Here is a 19,540-nt window from a genome sequence, read left to right as displayed (position 1 = left end):
AGATGAGTCATATCCAAAAAATGTATGCTGTAAATAGATTTTTTTAGACCTGCCACTTCTTCTTTTGTCCTTTGTCCCACACGCCATCAGACTGTTTAACTCCTCTCTGGAGGGGAGAGGGAGGGGAAACAGGAGGACAAAGGAGGGGGGAACAACTAAGCTGTAGTGCCTCTTCACCTCACTGTACAATACCTTTTGTGCAATACTTTTGTAAATAGTCAACAGTGCAATAGACTCAATACTTGAAATGTGCAATTCACTTGTATTTTTATTTTTATTCCTATTTATTCTATTTATCCCCTTCGTATATTTTATTTATATTGTCTCTGTATTTATATATATGTGTGTGTGTATAACTCTGTAACTTCTGTCGGTGCTGTGCTTTTTTGGAAATCGAATTTCCCAGAGGAACCCACCCGAGGGATTAATAAAGTTCTATCTTATCTTATCTTATCTTATCTACTGGTCCAGTTTCCCCAAATTTGTGAAGGCCACACTGCACACTGTGCTGAGATATGCCAAGTTTTTAGCTGATAGCTTTTTACGAATCACATTCTTTCGTGCAAAAATACTATTTCATGTCTGTCAGACTGCTTTCTTGGGCATTTTTCATAGATTTGCCAAGTTGTCTGTTATGTGCAGAGACAACACTGGTTCATCACTTGAGTTAGGGGCCTTTTTTAAACTATTATTTAAGGTAACCTGAAACCTAATGTATCCTGCTTATGTTTGCCATGGCCCCGCCAATAATGTTATTATGTGGTTCAAAGACATTTTAATAATCATTTCCACCTTTTTGTAATCATGATTTGTACCAGGTGTGTTATTTAATGGGGGCATAACTATTTTTATTTAGACAATACTATAATATATGCAAAGATGATCATAATTCCCTCATGGCAAAAAATCAATGCTTTGCAATTTTCAGAGAAGCAAACAGCTTTGAGTATAAAAGAGCGATGTACACCAAGCCAGACAGAGGTTTAAACATTTCAGTAGCCTGAAATCAGGAACAGGGAGGCTTTTTCTGTCTGTGTGGTATCACAAAGCTCCAGTATTATGTGCATTGATACTTAGGGGGATTTCTTTTTCAAATAAGCACGTTGCGTTATCCTCAAATTTTTCAAGACAGAAGAGTAAAAGTATAAATAAATTTGAATTTCCCAAATGAAATATCAAAACACTATTTACGCACAGCTATTACTGCTGTCAATATAATTTAACACACAGCAACAGATGGAGTGAAATTACATCTTTATTGTGGGAAAGAAATGAATAAAAGGAGGCTAACTACAGGAAGCAATGGCCTGTTACATGTACAGGATGTGAGGAGGGTGTTTATTAAAACAACAACAAAAAAACCCAAAGGAAAAAAAATGGCACCCAATATTATTGCATTCTCTACAATTACCAAAAGACAGCTCAGGTATAAGCAAATGCTGATGACATATAAACAATATAATACACAGGTCTTTTAGAGTTAACTTACAGAAGTCATAGCATTAACACTGTGGTGACTCTGAGGGAGCTGCCGCCCCCTGGTGGACAGGAATGAAATATAATCTGAGGCTTGTTAATGCAAATTTTTCTCCATCTCTTTGTGCTCTCCTTTAAGATTTCTTGTACTCAATTCGCTCCACCTTGACGTCATCGCCGATCAGCTGATAAACGTACGTGACCACTGTAGATGCCTGGATGTCCATTAATACAAAAGAGGGGATGATGTTGCTGTGAGAGAGAAAAAAAACAGATGCATTTCTTTAATTACACCCAGTTTAATGAAAAAACCTTTAACTGCAAACACCTCAGTATTAAAAACATCCACAACAGTGTTTCTTTCCTAGAAGATCTGTGTTAAACGTAAATGCTTTGAGTGGGATTTACAGAATTTCAGTTGCTGCCATTACGTCTGTGTGGATGAGAAAATTCAGAGACAAATATCTAAAGACCTCAAACATCAATCCAGAACTATCTGCATGGAGATCTATTATGCGACATGAGCAAAAATCTGTTTTTTTTATAATGTGGGAAAACTAGTTCATGTTAAAAGATGCCATAATTTGGCTTGAAGCAATCAGTTTACTTAGTTGCTGATGATCAGTTCTCCAATTAGAATCAGTTATCAAAATATGAAATTGTTCCAAATATTCTACTACTTTGCACATGAGAAAGAGCATTTTTCATTATTTTTAGGCATAACTATAATATGATATTTCACTGTGAAAATAATCTCAAACACACCAACCAAACTAACTGTCAAAATGTCTTTTTGCAATGACAAGGAAAACAGGGCATCTTAATATACTGAAATTCTGTCAGCTTGGTTCAAAATGTAGAGCCTCCAGTCTGGTTCACATGCTAAAGTGTCTTCGGGAAAGATACTGAAGCCTGATGAATCCACTGGAGTGTGAGTGTGTGCGTGAAAGTTACAACGTGCTTGGAAGTATGAGGCTTGTCGCTGAAAGTGTCTGAGTGCACAGCTAAGAGCAGTAAAACACTGTACAAGTGCAGAGCATGTTTTTCTTTTTTTTACTTGGTTGTTGCAGGGACAGTGACGGGTTGCCCAGTGACTCTCAACACTTTTTTTACTGCAGTATAAGATCACCCGTGTTTTTTCCACAGTACATGTCGAGTAGTATATTGTTGTGTACTTATTCTATGCAGGGCTATGAGAATTTAATGTCTATAAGTATGTCTTATACAGTGCTCTTTTACTCTACTTGAGCACTCAAGTAGAAATGTAACTGCTTTCTATCTAATATTCACATTTCAATAAGAGAAACTCTGGGTTCAGTATCTTGCACCTAGATACTGATACTTTCGCTGAAGCAGCCAGGGTTCAAACCACCAACCTTCCAATGTCAAAATCATGAAAACATGGCTAACTCGCCTCCTAAATAGAGCTCAATTCATGGTTTATATTGGCTCCCACCTTTCCAGGGCGCTGTAGGCTCCAGTTGCAGAACCAGGGTTTATGTAAAACTTATTTTCATTCTCAAATGCCTCAAACTTGTGTGTGTGCCCAGAGATAAGGATGTCAACGTCAAGTTGTCTCTGGAGGAGTGCCAGGCTGGCCATGTCGCCCCAGGGGATCACTTGATGGCCGTGGATGAGTCCAATCTTAAACTGGCCCACTGTGACCACCTTCTGCTCTGGGTAGTTCAGGTTCTGAGAAAATATCAGGAGGACAAATGAGAGATGGGAAAAACATGGAGTAAAGTAAGTTTTATACACTGCTTTTATCTGACAAGTCCAATTATGGAATAAAGTACTAATTATACACACATTTAAAACAGACAGCAAATGGCAGAATGAGCTATATTTAAAAGATGTCGTGTCCTCAATGGGATCATTTTTGAAAATCATGATCTACATGGATAAATCTCAGTTTGAGAGAACAGCAATTACAATTTAATTACAGAGCAATCAGTCATTAGGAACAGCAAATGTTCTTCCTCAGTGCTATTAATATGCAGAAACACAATTTGTAGACATAATTTGAACCCTGTTTTTGAACATTCTTTGAAATAAAATTGTTTTATGGTGATTAGTATGTTCTACGTGGTTTATTTTATTGTTCACACACACAGACGCAAACCTCATCAAAGTCTCCTCTGACGATGTGGACGTCCCCAGCGAGGGTTTTCAGGTAGTCATAGCTCTCCTTGGTGCAGAGGTTCCCTGTGCAGAGAATGTGCTGGATCTTCCCCGGCACTAACAGTTTTTTGAACTTGGCTGGCAACGTGTTGCATCGGTGAGGGATGTGCAGGTCACCTAACACCAGGACCAACTGATATCATCGCACAGACACACACAGACAGGTTAGTTACCCACCGATGAGCTCTCTGCCATAGCTGAGCATTTCATTTTCCCAGTGGGCCAGATTAGAAAATGGGACAGCTGAGAAGGGGCGCACTAATAAGCTTATAAAGAGATAAAATTCATATTGAGCAGAGCCGAGTTCAGCTTATTGGTGTGGCACAACAATCCCAATTTCTCATGTGGTCCCTTGAAAAGAAATTTATGCCCCATCCCTGCTACAGCCTGCATGCTGCAGCATAAGAATACAGAAAGGGGAAGTGGGCCGAGGACAGAGCCCTGCGGGACGCCACTGGTCAATTCTGCAGGAGAGAATAATGCAAACAGATTCCACCATAACCGCTACACTCCTCTGTTAGTTATTGTTAAATTCTCCTGTACTTTTTTCAGAACAGTTTAATATTATTGCACAGATTAATTTAGTACAGTGGATAAACAGGTTTCACTCAAAAAGCTCAAATCTGGGGAAAAAAAGCAACAGTTGTGAGTAAAGATCTGACTAAATTGAGTGTCTGAGTCCAAACTGGGCATTGTCCAGATTGAAAACCTATTTTTATTCCCTGGCTTTTAACTCTGTAGGAAACTGACACCTTCTTATTTATTTTATTGTATGTAATGATTTTAAGGTATTTTTAATTTGGTAGTTGTTTTGATCTGTGTTGTTCAGCACTTTGGTCTGCCTGGTGTGTTCTTAAAGTGCTATACAAATAAACGACGATGATGATGATGATGATTGTGAAAGTAACTTTCGACACAACTGGAAGACAGCCCACGGCAGAAAAATATGGTTTGAATTGGCACAGCTGGATTTCAGACGCTCAATGGCAGATAAAAGAGGTAGTTATGTTTTTACACTGCACCAAGAGTCTATGAGAAACAAACACCATTAAAACCGGGAGTTTATATTAAACATTAAACCTACAAATATTTTTAACTACTAGCCAGCACAGAAATTCTGAGCAATGGCTGTGATCGTATGTGATGACTTGGGTAGAAAAAAAAGAAAAGTCTGAATTCAACTGGTGAACATTAAGACAAACCAGGACTGATGCACAAAAGTATGTTAGACCATGTTCAAAATTTTATATTACAATATTACACTTGATCTGAATTTGTGCAATCATGTTATCTTCTGTCCTAGTAAAGACCAGTTTACCCTCTCTAAAAACAGATGAATCCCCCCCCCAAAAAAAGAAAAGATAATATAATTTAGTAGTTTAGACTTTGAAACATCTTTAGCTTCCTGCTGTGTTACGTTTAGTGGATTTCTTGTAACTGATTAGTGTCTTATTAATATTGCTTAGGCAACAGTTCAGTGCACTGCAGTTGCTATAGGAGCAGCAGCTACTTGTGCAAGAGATGCAGAAACAGCAGACCTCTGGGGCCGTGCAATCCCAGTCCCATGTTAGTGAGCCAGGCAGAGGAGCGATCAGAAAACAGGGATCCAGGACAGAGCGGGAACACTTACCCGGTGACCAGCCTGGTTGTTTGGAGACAGGCAAAAAAGGCAGAGTGCGGTGGTGGGGTGAGATAGAGAGGAAGGCATGATGTGCGTGGAGAGATCAACATGAGGCGTGATCAGAGATTGGGGTAAAGAAATACAAAAACAAAATTTTAAAAATGAAAATAAAGACAAGAAACAGTGGGGACAAGAAGGGGAAACTGAAATTAGAAATTAAAAAGTGAATGGATTAAGTAGACAGATATTAATCATTCAAACAAACCAAAAAAAAAAAAAAGGTTAAAACAACAATGTGGTTGAAACAGTTGTTAATGGTCGATGGTTAGTGATAATCATTAAGCAAAACATATTGTAGTCGCCTGACAGTGAGCAAATGAAAAATAATGCGGTGAAGCAAATTAAATAGATGGCTGCAATTAAGCTCTGATGAATCGTCTAGTGTCGAAGTATTTGTGTTTATAAATATGTCGAACTACAGAACCTGGAAATTATAAAACATAACAAAATGAATGTAGTCCTATGAGTTGTAGTTCCAAAGTAGCAACAGTCTTGTTTAGCTGGGTTATTAAATAAATAAATTTTAAAAATGACTGCTCATGTGCGGGCTGCTAGCTGGATGATAAACATTAAAGCAGACCAGGAAAGTGCTTCGTAAAATCGTAAGATGAAGTGTTAGCTCTATTAGCTCCGGAAGCTAACTCATTGACAAAAAGGGAAAAGTAAAAGAAGTCGTTATATCCATCAAACACATAACAAAATGATTCACGAACAAGCAAGACACACTGGGAGCCCGCTGTGCAATGGAAATGTGTGACTTTATGGGTGTTTGCAGTTTGTTCCGGTGAATTTTGGAGACTAAATTGCTCAACTGTCATGTGATCCGTTGATCCATCTCGGAACTGAGCTTTAATGCAACACAGCCTGAAACTGAAGCCATGATCACGGTCCCTTTACGTCGACAGCTAGTTTCATAAAAAGTCGAGCGCTCGATACACCGAATGAAAACGTGAGAACCCGTGGCCTTTTCGCCATTTCATACTCACCATCTTCAATGTTTCGGCTTGCAGGCAGTCAAGTTGAGGAAGCGCCTACGCACGTACAGCGTCACGACGTCAGCCAATGGGGAACGAGGATGTGTCAATAGAAGCTTATTGTTTCCTTTTCCTTTCAAAATAAAACAGCTAAAGTATGGAGGAATTGAGAGAAGTATTGAGGGGGTAACAGTTGCAGTCTGGCATTGAAAGAAAAATCAGGTGGCTAAAACGATTTTATGCCTCTATTTCTAATTCGTTTGTTTAAAACCTAAAGGATGGGGTTTTCCCCTAAATTTTCTAAGTTCATGTTTCGCATACACATGGAGTGCGACTTCAGCAGACTTTTAATTTAAAATTAATGCTGAGACCCGGATATTGCTAAACTTATTGCAGCTGTTAGCTTGACGTTCGTTGGTAAAAGCGACGAGTGTAGCAGCATTTCGCAGAACATTCGAGAGGTAGGTCCGAAATTATTTCATCACATTTACATGGTCTCATCCTAACGACGATTTCACAGCGATGACTGTAATTTTACAAAGAAATAGCTGCTAGCTACCACCGAGGACAATTTTAATCACGTTATCTTCCGTCAACCGCGTTGATTGGACTTGGCTAATAACTGCGTTAGCTGTGTGACGTCCACTCGTTTCATTTTAACGCATGGGATCTGACTATTTACTGGCCCTCAAGCTACTGTTTTCGCATCGGATAATGCTAACAATGAAGGTCAATTTGAAGGTACAAATTAGTGGATTAACTCCAATTGTCCCGCTTTCATTGTTATATCTATAAGATAATTTATGGGGAATTTTACTGCGTAACACGTGCAATGTTAACCATAGCCAGTTAGCTGGCTGACGTTATCTTTTCACGGTGTGGCACTATCGCTAACGGGGGTAAATCGCTAACGGGGGTAATGGAGCGTTTAATCCTCGTGGCAGTTATGCTGTACGTGACTATTCAAATACCCACCCAGTGAACACAGATGGCTGTCTCGCTCGACATAAACAGTTTACTTCGCAGTTTGTGTGAATAACGAAACTATCTCTCCCCCCCCACCCCCCCACCCACAGGTCCCCAAAGCCCGAGGACGTTCCAGATAACCTCCTTCTGCCTTTGAGGAAGAGCAGCCGCACTTTGGATATTTATGGTCTTTAATCGTGCCTCTTTGAGAGCATCAAAATCATTAAGAAACCCTGTTGCAGTCAATAACATCAACCAGCACCAGGCATCGACCACCGTTCACTGCGGCTCTTGGAAGATCAGCGTTGTGTTTATGTCTTTGTTTTGCGAAAACGGTAAGTTTTTGGACGCAATCTACGATTTATTTCAACTTTCTTGCGCGATATTTGGTGTCGTGTTATGTGTTTGTCAAAGCTAACGCTTTAGTCAGCGTTATTGAGCAATATGACACGATTTCTGTGCCACTGTATCAAAATGGCGTCTTCCAGTCCGTCACTCGTGTGCAGTGACTGTATGACGCACTCTGCACCAAGCTGCTAAGCTAGTTAGCTAGCCTCCTCCTGAAATAGGCTCGACCTCTGCCCTTCTCAAAGATCTTAAAATCGGACACCACTGTGTCAGTCGCAAACAAGTTGGGAGGCATTTCATTGAGACTTGCGTGTGTGAGACAATAACTGCTGCAGACTTTGTTGTTGATATTAAAACCATCAGCGGGGGGAGTTGTTTGGCAGCTGCTAGGCCTCCCTGTTTGTGACCTAGTAAAAAAGTGCAGGCCTTATATGACTAAAGCCAGGGGCCCTCATGTAAGACAAAGGGTGTCCACAAAGCTCTTTTTTTGTGCATTATATGGCAACAAAAGGTGGGAGAAACATCCAGATTTGTGGCAGAGCTTTTATTTTTCTTTGGGCCCATGTCATGCTTGCTCACTGTTGGATCACATGATTATGATTTGGATTTGCTGGGATATTTTCAGTCTTGACCCATTTTTGTGGGAATTCCTGTTAAATTGAGAAAATGATTTGAATAAGTCGTCTCTGGGAGCCACTGGGTCCTCGATTGCCTCTCCCTCTGGCTTGGATCTGTGTCGTAATGGAGTCTGGTCTTTCTTAATAGTGGCAGTCACTCAAGAGCAGGCCTGCACCACAGGAATCTTTAACTGTTTTCTTGTGGATTAGATGCTACCAAGGCTACAAACCACTGGGTTCACAAAATGAACTAGGCTGCATCTTATTGTTGTCATCATGGTACCTTTTCTCAATTGGATGGTATATAAACTGACAGTGGTGAAAAGATGTTTATTTTACATGATAAGTCATCTGAAATGTAATATTTGCACTGCTGTCTTTATGCAATTGCAGCAGTCATCAAGTTGTTACTTTGTAGAACTAGAATATAAACAAACTCCTCCAGAGACTAGATGGTTAACCAAGTTCTGTAAAGACAGACTAGAAGTGTAACATGAGTGCATGTCTACAAATCTGGGGGGGGGGGCAAAACCCTGTATTTGCACCCAATGTAGGATTGCAACACCCACATGAACTGTGGGGTTTCCTTATTAAATATTGATGTTTGTCCCTCTCGTCTTTCAGAGCTGTTGCGCAGCCGTTGGAACCTGTGTGGTGGAAATCTAGACTTCAAGCAAGGAGCTTGCAGCCACAGCGGCACAGCGTTTTTCATGTCAGAGACCGAGCACGCTTGCAGTCGTTTATGTCATCCCCTCTTTTCCAGACAGAAGATCCCGAAAAATCCCCAACCAAGATCCTTTTATCTTACTGATAGTGCTAACATCCAGCCAAAATGTCTGTCAACGTCAACCGCAGCGTGTCAGACCAGTTCTATCGCTACAAGATGCCCCGTCTGATTGCCAAGGTAACCACTCATTATTGTTTTTTTTAGATTTGTCCATTGGGGAGAGAAAAACAGCATCAGAATAGTGGTTGGAATTGGTCTAAAGTTTCCTGAGTCCTGTAGGAAGAAATGTTTGGGTGTGAATATAACATGTGGGTTTTTCCTTTCAATCCAGGTTGAAGGCAAAGGGAATGGAATCAAGACGGTCATTGTCAACATGGTTGATGTTGCAAAGGCTCTGAACAGGCCTCCAACATGTGAGTAACAACATGTAAATCTTAGTGTTTAGCTGGAATTGAACTAGAGCTTGTTAAAGTCTGTTTATTTTCACAATGACATTTTTGACGTTTTGACTGTCACTTTTATATTCTCTCATTTTTCTCTTTTGAATTCATCGTTGTAATATTCACCCCAGGTGAAGGAGAGATGTTTTGTTTATAGAATTCTTTAAACATGATGATGTGGCAATTACTCAAATGAAATGACCCCGTTCGATTGAGACTGTAAGATGTGCCGGCACGTTAGGGGGGGGAAAGGCTGTTTGGCTTGGTCGACAAGTTTGTGTACTCTTGACATTTTTCGTTTACACAATTTTGTAGTTGGAGTATTTGATGATCAAGCTTAAATGTCTGTCATGTTCATTACCAGTTTCAAAGCAAACAAACACCTAATGTTTAACATCTTCCTTTAAAGATAAAAAAACAGTAACGTTCTTCAAAATCAATAATTACCAGGGCAAAGTCTCCTCGTTTTGTTTTTTTTTTTTTTTTTTTTGCTGGGTCATGGTGGCCTCATGTGCTGCTTTTCCTCTCCTCCGCAGACCCGACCAAGTTTTTTGGTTGTGAACTCGGCGCTCAGACCCAGTTTGATACCAAAAACGATCGTTACATCGTCAACGGATCCCACGAGGCGAACAAGTTGCAGGACATGCTTGATGGGTTCATCAGAAAATTTGTGCTGTGTGCCGAGTGTGACAACCCTGAAACTGATCTGGTAAATATTTCACAGCATCTCCGGGGCAGGTGCAGAGTATTTATTTGTTTTTTTGTGGGTGGGCGACAGAAAGGGAAAGAACAAAGTAATAATTTAATACAACTATATGACTTAATGATGATAATGTGTCCCCTTTTATTGGCTATTATGACCCGAAATTTTTTTCATTTATTTCCTTTGTGTTTACAGCACCTTGTGACTATGAAAATCACGTGGTTAATAAATAAATATTAAATTACTAAATAAAGATACTTCCCACTTTAGATTCAGTATAAGAAAAGTTGCCTGTGTAAAGAAGAGTACTAGATTGTGTGGCAGTTTTTTAGGTACAAAATAATTTATTTTTTTGTCCTTGCAGCATGTCAATCCCAAGAAACAAACTATTGGTACTTCCTGTAAGGCCTGTGGATACCGCGGCATGCTAGACACCAGACACAAACTCTGCACATTCATCCTCAAAAACCCACCTGGTGAGACTTTTTTTTTTTTTTCTCTCTGTGGTGAATCCAGAAAAGGGAACTGCAGCCAAAACCCCAAGACAGACTTGCTAATGAAGACTTTTGTCTTTCCTAACACAGAGAGCAATGATAGTGGATCTGCATCTGTGAAGAAAGAGAAGGAGAAGAAGAACCGCAAGAAGGACAAGGAGAACGGCTCTGGCAGTGGCGAGGCTGGAAACCATGACAACTTTGATGCTCCCGAGGCTGTGGTGCGTCTGCTGTGCTCCCAGACACCCGCTGGGCTTCTACAGCCACGGGACACTAGCACAAAACGTTTCTCTTCACTTCACACACGGTTTTCTCAGACACCATTGAAGTCAGTAGTAGTCAGCAAAGTGCCAGCTTTTATTTTAGACACTAATGCCACACAGTCTAGTGGCTTTTGAGTAGAGATTCAGGGGTCTTCTCGTGCTCGTATGCTGTTTTTATTTTGGTGTAAATTGTAACTTTTCCCCGATGACCCTTACTCTGAAAAGTTCTCAGCAACCAACCCCGTCAAAATAAGAAGCTCAGAGTTGACAGTTTGCTCAGGTTTGATGCTTGGTAGTGATTTGTGGTGCAGATTTCCTAGTGAAGCATCAGTGTTGTAGAACTGTTCAAACTCCTTAGTATTCACAATTCATGATATGTATCCCACATTTCCCCCTTCACAGGAATGGTAATAATGATTAAGGTCCACACTGACACATGTGTTGTGAAACATTCTTTGTAATGGATTTTTCACTGAAAGGGTGGGGCCGTCACCCAAAGACCTCCAAAAAGAGTTTGCGTTTGCATAAAAAGGGAGTCTAGCAACTTCCACGTTTGCAGTATACGTGTCCTCGAAGCTCTCAACCGGAACCACTTCCTCCAGTTCAAATGAAAGAGTTTCTCTTTAGACTGAGTTTACATCAGCAATTTCTTTTTTTTTTTTCTTTTTTTTTTAATGCAATTTTTTTTGGGGGGGGGGTTCTGGTTGAATTTAATTTTCTTTTTCTATTATTATTATTACTATTATTGGCTGCACAGCCCTCTTTTGCATTTCACCATAATATGACCCACTAAGATGCAAAATCCAAGCAAGCCCGAGTGTTTCTGCACCATCTCGCTTTGCCTGAATCCTCTGTGGTTTCCTGTTTAGGATCGAGATGACGATGATGAAGACTGGGCAGAGGAGACTACAGAGGAGGCACAGAGGCGGAGGATGGAGGAGATCAGCGATCACGCCAAGAACCTGACGCTCAGCGAGGACCTGGAGAAACCCCTGGAGGATAGGGTCAACCTCTTCTACAGCTTTGTGAAAGTAAGGGTCCCCCGATTGTCCTGAATTTTTCTCGGCAGGAGTTTGTGAAACATCAAAAGTACACTTTAAAAATGAAGAACCGGTGTTCGGTGCTTGGCCTTTACGCATAGATTTTATTTGCACACACAAGAATTGGAGATACTTTAGTTCCTCCCCTGTAACCATTTGTTCTTTAAATGTGCAGAACAAAAAGGAAAGCGGAACGATTGACGCAGCTGATAAAGAGATCTTGGCGGAGGCAGAGCGCCTGGATGTGAAGGCCATGGGCCCGCTCATCCTGAGCGAACTGCTGTTCAACGAAAACATCCGTGACCAGATCAAGAAGTACAAACGTCACTTCCTGCGTGTAAGTCATTTTCAAGTCTGTGCTGTGTGTCCTTATGGTGCTGTCTTGTCCTCTTCCTCACATTAGGGTGTGTTTCACATGTCTCATGGCTTTCCTAACCTTTTCCTTAGTTCTGCCACAACAACAAGAAAGCCCAGAAGTATCTGCTGGGAGGTTTTGAGTGTGTCGTGAAGCTGCATCAGGTCCAGCTCCTGCCACGTGTTCCCATCATCCTCAAAGACCTGTACGACGCTGACCTGCTGGAGGAGGACGTGATTTTCGCCTGGGCAGAGAAGGTGAGGGACTTAACTACTAATGTCAAGTTAAACTCTGTGTTCTGAATCACAAAAAGAAATGCCTGCTGAACTTGATCCCATTTTGCCCAGAAATTAAAAGCCTAAAGGTGATCTGGGAGCAGATGGTAGTTAATCGTTACCCCATGAATCGGTTATGAGCACTCACTGATAGATCTTTAAAAGGGAAATGGCAAATTAAATTAGATTTAGGCTTATTCTTTGCAGCACAGAGCCTTCATTAGAGTAACAAACAATAAAAATCTAAACTGTATTCTACTGAAAGCTGGTGTTTGTTAAATTGGTGAAATTAGAGCTTGTCTTATACCCTGACTCTGAAAGACTGAAATGCTTCAGGGGACACTTGGATAAACCTCCAACCTCAGAAACTGTAGCACTGAGCCACTAAAAACACCTAACAGACTGCAGTATGCAGAGGTGTCAGTCGTCATATCAAACCTCTCTGGTAATATTGATGATTGGAGTAGCGTGAGGAAGAGGTGGTTGGAATCTGTTTGAACAGATTCATTCTGCAAATGAAACAACATGAGCTCTAATATGTGTCTGGTTCCAGGTCCTTAGCTGCAGGAGTACGACTATATTAAGCTGAAAGTATAATGCTGCCAAAAAGTTGAGGTCAAGAGCTTTTAGGACATTAATACATCAAACAGCAGGAAGTGCAGTGGACTAGGGCCGCCTTTGACAAAGAATGAATTCACACTTCCCGTGTGTGTGTGTGTGTGTGTGTGTGTGTGTGTGTGTGTGTGTGTTAGCCCAAACTAGTCTGTTTTGTTACACCAGTCTGACCATACATTGACTCCCCATCTCCCACCACAAGTGGGGAGTGAGAGTGACACACCTAACCTGCACTGCATAACAAAAGCAGAGTGTTGGGCTCAACACATCCTTTCAGACAGTGTTCCACCAAAGAAAGCCTAAAAAGGCCACTAACAAAGAAATGTAAGACCTGGTCTTTTTAAAGGGGCTTTGTGTGTGGGCTGAGATTCGGGTGCACTATTGAGGCCCCTAATAGTTGTAAGTTTTGTGTGTGGCATATTTTAAATGCAATCAAGCTGGTTTAGGAATGAATAGACACAGCTGAGAGCAAATTGAATTGTAATCAATTCAAAATGTGTGAATTAAATATATTAAACAAAGAAGTGGAGGAATAGGTATAAAGATAAAAAGTGCTATTAATAAATACAGAATTACTTGAGTTTTGCTAAGTCTTTACGTCCTGAAAATTTGAGCTAGATTTCCCTTAACTGTGACTTTTGTTACGGTATTTTATTTACTTTGGATACACATTAACTGTTAGATGCTAAATACTGCAACAGCAGCATGAAGACTACAGTTCAAATAACCCCAAGGGCTTGTTTATTTGAGGTCTTTTACACTGAAATCAGTCATTGCATTAAATCCATTTTCTTCTTCATCAGGTTTCTAAGAAGTACGTCTCCAAGGAACTTGCCAAAGAGATCCATGCCAAGGCCGCTCCTTTTGTCAAATGGCTGAAGGAGGCAGAGGAGGAGAGCGAGGGTAGCGAAGAAGAGGAGGAGGAAGATGATGAGAATGTTGAGGTAGAGTTATCTGAAGTGGTCACTTGGCTGTGTGCCGTGAAGTACAGTTAAAAAAAAAAAACAGCTGTAGTTCAGGAGTTACTGAGAACGTCCAGATTAAAGCAAAAATTAATCGCGTCATTGTCACAACTGCTTCCAGCTGCCACATGTAGTCAGAGTGTGCATTATGGATATAGGTGTGTATATAAGTGAGTGCATTTACTTGTATACTTATATCCATATATGCATGCATGCACTCACACCAGTCTGTCAGCCTGCTCAGGTGTGCTGCATCATTAACTGGGTCAGCTCCACCCACTAGTTCCTGGAAGAATTAGGAATAACATTTCTAACAAGGAAGCTGCACCCCGAAAGGAGGAAGCACAAAGAGGCCAGTCCTGTGACTATTGCGTCACTCAGTTTAAAATGGATGCTGACTTTTAGTGGCTTTTTGTTTGTTTTTTGTTTTGCTCCGTACGAATATAAAAACTGCAATTTAGTATGAAAATCAAATCACTTTAATACCTGTAGACTATACTTGGAGACTGAGTATGAAACCTGCATAAAATTCCAATATTCCGTTTCACCGGCTGACCACCGGGTGACTCCGGTCTACTGACACCTCGCTCGTTAGCAGCTTGAAAGTCAATTTTTAAAAATAACAGTAAGCATGAAGGTTAGAGTTGCACTAATTTTTAAAATGCGACAGATTTGTTTCTGTTGTGAGAGGACTGATGCTGATGCAGTCGGGGGTGTTTATTGAGCAGCTGCATGTTTTCCTGTCCTCAGGTGGTGTACTCGTCCTCTGCCCGCGAGCTCAAAGTGGAGACTGTGAAACCAGACACGCCAGAGAAAGAAGAGGACGACATTGACATCGATGCGATCTGAGAGACTCGAGTGATGATGCTTTTCCTGACTTGCGGCTTTGACTCACGATGCCCTGCACTAGCTAAATGGCTGGCCTTTTCCCTCCTTTACTACCTGTCCCACCACCAGCCCTCTCTGCGATCCCTTCTCCGCTTAGTGGCATGATTTAACATAGCGCTTTATCTGCTGCACATTAACGCTGTCATTTTGAAGTGTATTCAGTTGATGAAATGAAGTCTCTTTTGGGGGTTTTAATCACGGGTGATTTGGGAATTTTGTTTTGACTGCACTTTTTCTTTTTCTTTTGGTCCTTGTATTTTTCCAGTCAATAAAGAATGAATGTTTTGCTATCCAGCACATTTGACTGTTTCATCTGTGAGATTGGACAGTTTTTCTCTGGTAGGTGATTAACAGAGAATCTGAGGGGAAACCTCTTCCCTTAAATGTTGTGCTGTGAAGCCAGATGTTTTCTATATCATAAATAAAATAACATAATTGTTAAATCATTAAAAAAAAAAAGGTGATCAGATTCATCTTCAGAGCATGATGGTGTGTTTTTAAAAATCTGCACTGCAGCTCTGTGAGGGAGGGAAAATATGCATGTGTCCATGTTTTGTAATAGGAAACCAAAGTTCAAACAACACTAGATCAACTATCTGTAACGCCACTGGTCGTACTAAACTAAACATACACGTTCGCCTCATGTTACAGAAAGAGACCTGGAAACTGACTGAGAATTAATTTGCAAAGTAAGGAACCCAAATGGCAGTTTCACATAAAACTTAGTCTATTTTTGAGATAAAAAGCCAGAATGTAACTAATGTGGTTTTTAATCCAGTTATACTGAGCTTTGTTTTATACCACTCTTCCTCATCTCACATTGAAATAGAACTTTGAATAAGGTGACATTGGTGATGGTGTTATATTTGCGACTGGTTTACTTAAAACACTGGTAAGAACAACTGTTGCTAGGCTGAAAAACCTGCAGACGGATGCTTTGTAAAACGAAAACTCCTTCATTACACTTGGCAGCTCTACTGTTTATTCAGTTTTACTGATTTAGAGCTGCATGTCACGGACAAACTTATTATATTGCACTTTTCCAGCAGTGGAAACGGTGAACTTATTAGCTCAAACTTAAACTGTGGTGTAGAAATTCACAGCCTAGAAATCCAAAAGGTATATCTACGACCTGTAAATGTTGTATCCTGTATGAAACCTATAAGACTTTGTGTAAAAAAACAAAACAAAAAGATACTAGCGACCTTTAAAGCTCTCATTTATTCGAATTGAATTCGAAGAATAAAAGGATGGTGTTGATATTCTTTTCTGTCTCGCTAATATTTGACAAAGGCGCACAACTGTTTTCCTTTGAAGCTCACTAAATTCCCATTTCCTCCCGACTGATGACAGGCCTCTCTGTACTTGTGGTCCTGTGGGACTGAGGTCAGTCGGTTTCCTCACTTCCTCCACCCGTTCAACTGGACACAGTCGTGCTGCCTTCAGGTGCTTTGGGAAATAAGATACTCACATTCCATCACAAACAAATCTCTGAATTCGACATTAAACCCAAAACGGGGAACTTGGCGTCGTCTTAGTGTATGGAATCAAACATGAAAATAAGCAAGGCTTAGAAAAACAACTCCTTATTGTCTAAGGCATTTAACCCTAAATCCCTCCGCAGTTTAGTTTTGAAACATCCAGTCCGACCTACAAAAATATAACTAAGCAGTAACACCTACCATATGTAATGTGTCTATTTGTAGAATGTAAACTGATTCTAATGTTTTTAAACTACCACACACACAAACACGTCAGAAACATTTATAAATGTAGCTGTTATATAACTTTATCCCACACTGTTATGGTTTTAATTTAATTCAGATAATGTGGGGTTTAAAAAACAACAACTAGTATTTGTAACGCAATTTCTGATTGCTACAGTTGAGTTGTAGTACTAGAAAACACACTGTGTTTTATAAGGATAATTAATACATTTTGATGTTGGTCAAATAATAATAACTTTGCAGAGAGACTGAAAATAATCAACAAAATATTTATTAATAAAAGCAATTTAACTGCAGGCTAAATCCTATGACAATCTCTTACTTTTTATTAAGCTTGTTAAGTAGTATATTGCACACAAAAGCTTCAATCTTATTCCTAAGAGAAAAAATATTTTCTTTGATCTTTCTTGAATCACCCAGTCGAACAAAGAAATGCCATTATTAGGTCGGTTGACCGACATTTTAGAATAATTTCTAATGTCGGAGCTCAGTTGGTGTCCGTGAAGGCAGCATAATCCAGCCCAGCCGCTGAGTAGCCATTTTGGTCCCACCTAAAACAGACAGACCCGCTTCACTTTGGGCCGCCGGAGATGGAAGAAACCGAGCCGACGACGAGTATTTCAGCTACCTGAATCTTTTGAATCACTCCGAGAATTATCCAGAGGTGACACTCGACGCCATGGCACGGTTCTAGACAGAGTGGTTTTGTGGAAGAAAAACCTGTGGCGATTTTTGGAAGTGGCGACCGACAGCGCCTTAACGTTATTATAGTTAGCTCCAGTGACTCAAACCTAAACGGACAGACGGACACTGATTTCGTTTCCCTGCCGAGTTTAGCACAGGCCATGCACGGTTTGTACACGCCGTGTAAATGCTGTAAGAGGGATTGTTATGCTCTTTAGTGAGGGTTTTTCCTGCCCATAGCTGTTCAGGTGCTCGACTCTAACACGTCCGGTCTCGTTTGAAAATTGTCACGATCCATGCTGAGACTGTTTCTCCGGAGGAAGCCGAAAAGCAAAGCAATAATTTCATTCTTCGGCTGTCGGGCTGAAGACTGTGTATTTTGGACTTAAAACGGCGACTGGCTGAGGAAGAAGGAATAAAAGATGTCAACAAAAACTCCTTTACCTACAGTCAACGAGAAGGTGACGGAAAGTGTAAGTAGAAGGGGGCTGTTTTTTCTTGGGTTGTTTTCTTTAAGTACATGTAAAAATATCACGGGATTGCCAAAAAAACGTAGATCCTCAATAGCTTTTTGCTGCCTTGTTAGACCGGATGATAGATGGTTGTTTCACACTTGGTTGGTAAATCGTAAACAAGCATATCTTCTACGTCAAACACGCCTCTGTTAATGAGTGTTAGTAATGGGCTTTATTTGCGCCTTGGTGTGTATTTTTTGTTGGTGTGTGAGAAGTATCGATATGACTGTAGGTAATTAGACTGTACTAAGAATATTCAGGCCCAACGGTGAACAAAACTACAGTACTTTGCTTGCTGGTTCTGGCAGGCAACAGTAGTTTGTCTTCAGCCTGTCTATTGGCTCCCCCAGCTGTCGCTCAGAGGTTTCACCCGTTCAGCTTCCAAATAAGGGCCTCGTGAGTCCGCCCCTCGTGACTAACAGAACCTCCGGTGTGAAGGTAGTGACAATGTAGCCATTTGAGCTTCCGGTCGGGATTTTCAAAATTAGAATGGAACTAAAATGGAGAACTTAAGCGTACTTAATCATAAAAGCTGCAAAATGAGCATAATGTATATGCAGGATTGGTCAATTTGACTCTCCGCTATTTTTCTTAATTTCAAATTTATTTATATAGTACATTTAAATAAACAGAAATCACCAAAGGGCTGTTTTTTTTTTTTTTTTTTTTGTTTTTTTTTTTTGTTTTGTTTTGTTTTGTTTGTTGTTGTTTTTTTTAAAGTATACCTATAGTTCTCTCCTTTTTAAAGTGGAAGTGACTATAGTGGAAATTTTTAGGCACTCTTTAATAGACCTCAAGCCTTGTTCCACTGAAAATCAAATCTTTACTACAAAATTTAATGTCCTGAATATTTTAGCTGCAAAGTTTTTATTTGTATTTATTCATTTTATTTGATTTTTTTTATGGAAGACTGTGTGTATCCTGGAGGTCTTTTGCAACTTATCTCCCCTACGCTTTTTCTCTGTCACACATTTACCCCCCATATTCCATGGGTACAAATATGCAAGAACTACCACCAGATTCTTATGACTCATCTGAGTTGCAGTATAGACCGGGATGGTGATAAGGGTTATACTGCACGAGAGAAGCATGTGGGTGATAAGACGCCAGAGAATTCTGGTGATCTATTACTGACCAGCAGGCACTGAAATACTAAATCAGTAGAGGCAACAGTAAATACAAGGGCTCATTTCACGTCACAGGGATTAAAAGGGAATTAATCAGCATTTTAAAACATTTTTGTTGTAAAGTGCTGATAATTTGTTTTTGTTTTTGTTTTTTTTTGGGGGGGGGGGGTCTAAGACCTTTTTTTTAATATTTGTATATGTGGACAGAAATAAACACCTCATATCATTTGTACTATGTGGTACTGTGATTGGCATTTTTCTAATATCTTCATAGGCGCTGACGTTGATTGGCAAAAGATTAAGCAGTACCAAATAAAGTGTTAGGGGCAGCTCTGGAAGCGTTAAAGGTTTGTACGAAATTCGATACTGGCGTTTTCCTCCGTTTTGGCAACAATGAGAACGGAGCCGACAGGAAGCCTTTATTATGAAAGCCTATCGTCTGGTTTCCGGTTTGGGTGTGTCTGGCTGTCGCAGGCTTGACT

At 40.3% G+C, this 19,540-nt stretch overlaps 3 protein-coding genes across 25 annotated transcripts in view; 2 read left to right on the top strand and 1 right to left on the bottom strand.

Annotated features, from left to right (window-relative positions):
• Positions 1-1,237: 1,237 nt before the first annotated feature.
• vps29 (VPS29 retromer complex component) lies at positions 1,238-6,463 on the bottom strand. 3 transcript variants are annotated; one of them, XM_080293463.1, is made up of 5 exons: positions 6,325-6,368; positions 5,288-5,481; positions 3,599-3,790; positions 2,933-3,168; positions 1,238-1,728 (listed from the first exon to the last, which is right to left on the bottom strand). In XM_080293463.1, the coding sequence occupies exons 2-5, from the start codon at positions 5,363-5,365 to the stop codon at positions 1,611-1,613; spliced, it is 624 nt and encodes a 207-aa protein (XP_080149589.1). In that variant the 5' UTR covers positions 5,366-5,481; positions 6,325-6,368; the 3' UTR covers positions 1,238-1,610. The 3 variants fall into 3 exon arrangements, with proteins under 3 accessions (XP_080149589.1, XP_026007544.1, XP_026007545.1); XM_026151759.2 differs by having other exon boundaries at positions 5,288-5,299; positions 6,325-6,362; XM_026151760.2 differs by lacking the exon at positions 5,288-5,481 and having other exon boundaries at positions 6,325-6,463.
• Positions 6,456-15,302, top strand: eif5 (eukaryotic translation initiation factor 5). Of its 2 annotated transcripts, none has more exons than XM_026151756.2 (12): positions 6,456-6,773; positions 7,389-7,613; positions 8,868-9,147; positions 9,302-9,383; positions 9,947-10,119; positions 10,478-10,589; positions 10,698-10,828; positions 11,740-11,901; positions 12,086-12,247; positions 12,358-12,522; positions 13,959-14,099; positions 14,868-15,302. In XM_026151756.2, the coding sequence occupies exons 3-12, from the start codon at positions 9,076-9,078 to the stop codon at positions 14,964-14,966; spliced, it is 1,299 nt and encodes a 432-aa protein (XP_026007541.1). In that variant the 5' UTR covers positions 6,456-6,773; positions 7,389-7,613; positions 8,868-9,075; the 3' UTR covers positions 14,967-15,302. The 2 variants fall into 2 exon arrangements, with proteins under 2 accessions (XP_026007541.1, XP_026007542.1); XM_026151757.2 differs by having other exon boundaries at positions 6,760-7,053.
• Positions 15,303-17,262: 1,960 nt separating this feature from the next.
• mark3a (MAP/microtubule affinity-regulating kinase 3a) overlaps positions 17,263-19,540 on the top strand; it is a 45,713-nt gene continuing 43,435 nt past the window's right edge. For all 20 annotated transcript variants that reach the window (XR_013903573.1, XR_013903572.1, XM_026152321.2 and 17 more), the window contains exon 1: positions 17,263-17,889. Coding sequence is in view for 18 of the 20 variants with exons in the window: in XM_026152321.2 (XP_026008106.1) it covers positions 17,839-17,889 (51 nt within the window). In the remaining 2 variants the exon portion in view is untranslated. The remainder of the gene's footprint in view (positions 17,890-19,540) is intronic.

Source organism: Astatotilapia calliptera, chromosome 19 (assembly GCF_964374335.1).
Source record: "Astatotilapia calliptera chromosome 19, fAstCal68.1, whole genome shotgun sequence".
NCBI classification, from domain to species: domain Eukaryota; kingdom Metazoa; phylum Chordata; class Actinopteri; order Cichliformes; family Cichlidae; genus Astatotilapia; species Astatotilapia calliptera.
The sequence above is the reverse complement of the archived record's forward strand: the minus strand, read 5'-3'. Positions and strand labels throughout refer to the sequence as shown.

Coding starts and splice junctions, on each gene's coding strand:
- eif5 (XM_026151756.2), top strand. CDS start 9,076: ATGTCTGTCAACGTCAACCGCAGCGTGTCAGACCAGTTCTATCGCTAC. Junction 10,120..10,477: donor ACAACCCTGAAACTGATCTG/GTAAATATTTCA, acceptor TTGTCCTTGCAG/CATGTCAATCCCAAGAAACA. Junction 12,248..12,357: donor ACAAACGTCACTTCCTGCGT/GTAAGTCATTTT, acceptor CCTTTTCCTTAG/TTCTGCCACAACAACAAGAA.
- vps29 (XM_080293463.1), bottom strand. CDS start 5,365: ATGCCTTCCTCTCTATCTCACCCCACCACCGCACTCTGCCTTTTTTGC. Junction 3,169..3,598: donor TCAGAGGAGACTTTGATGAG/GTTTGCGTCTGT, acceptor ATATTTTCTCAG/AACCTGAACTACCCAGAGCA. Junction 1,729..2,932: donor GCCTACAGCGCCCTGGAAAG/GTGGGAGCCAAT, acceptor TCTCTCTCACAG/CAACATCATCCCCTCTTTTG.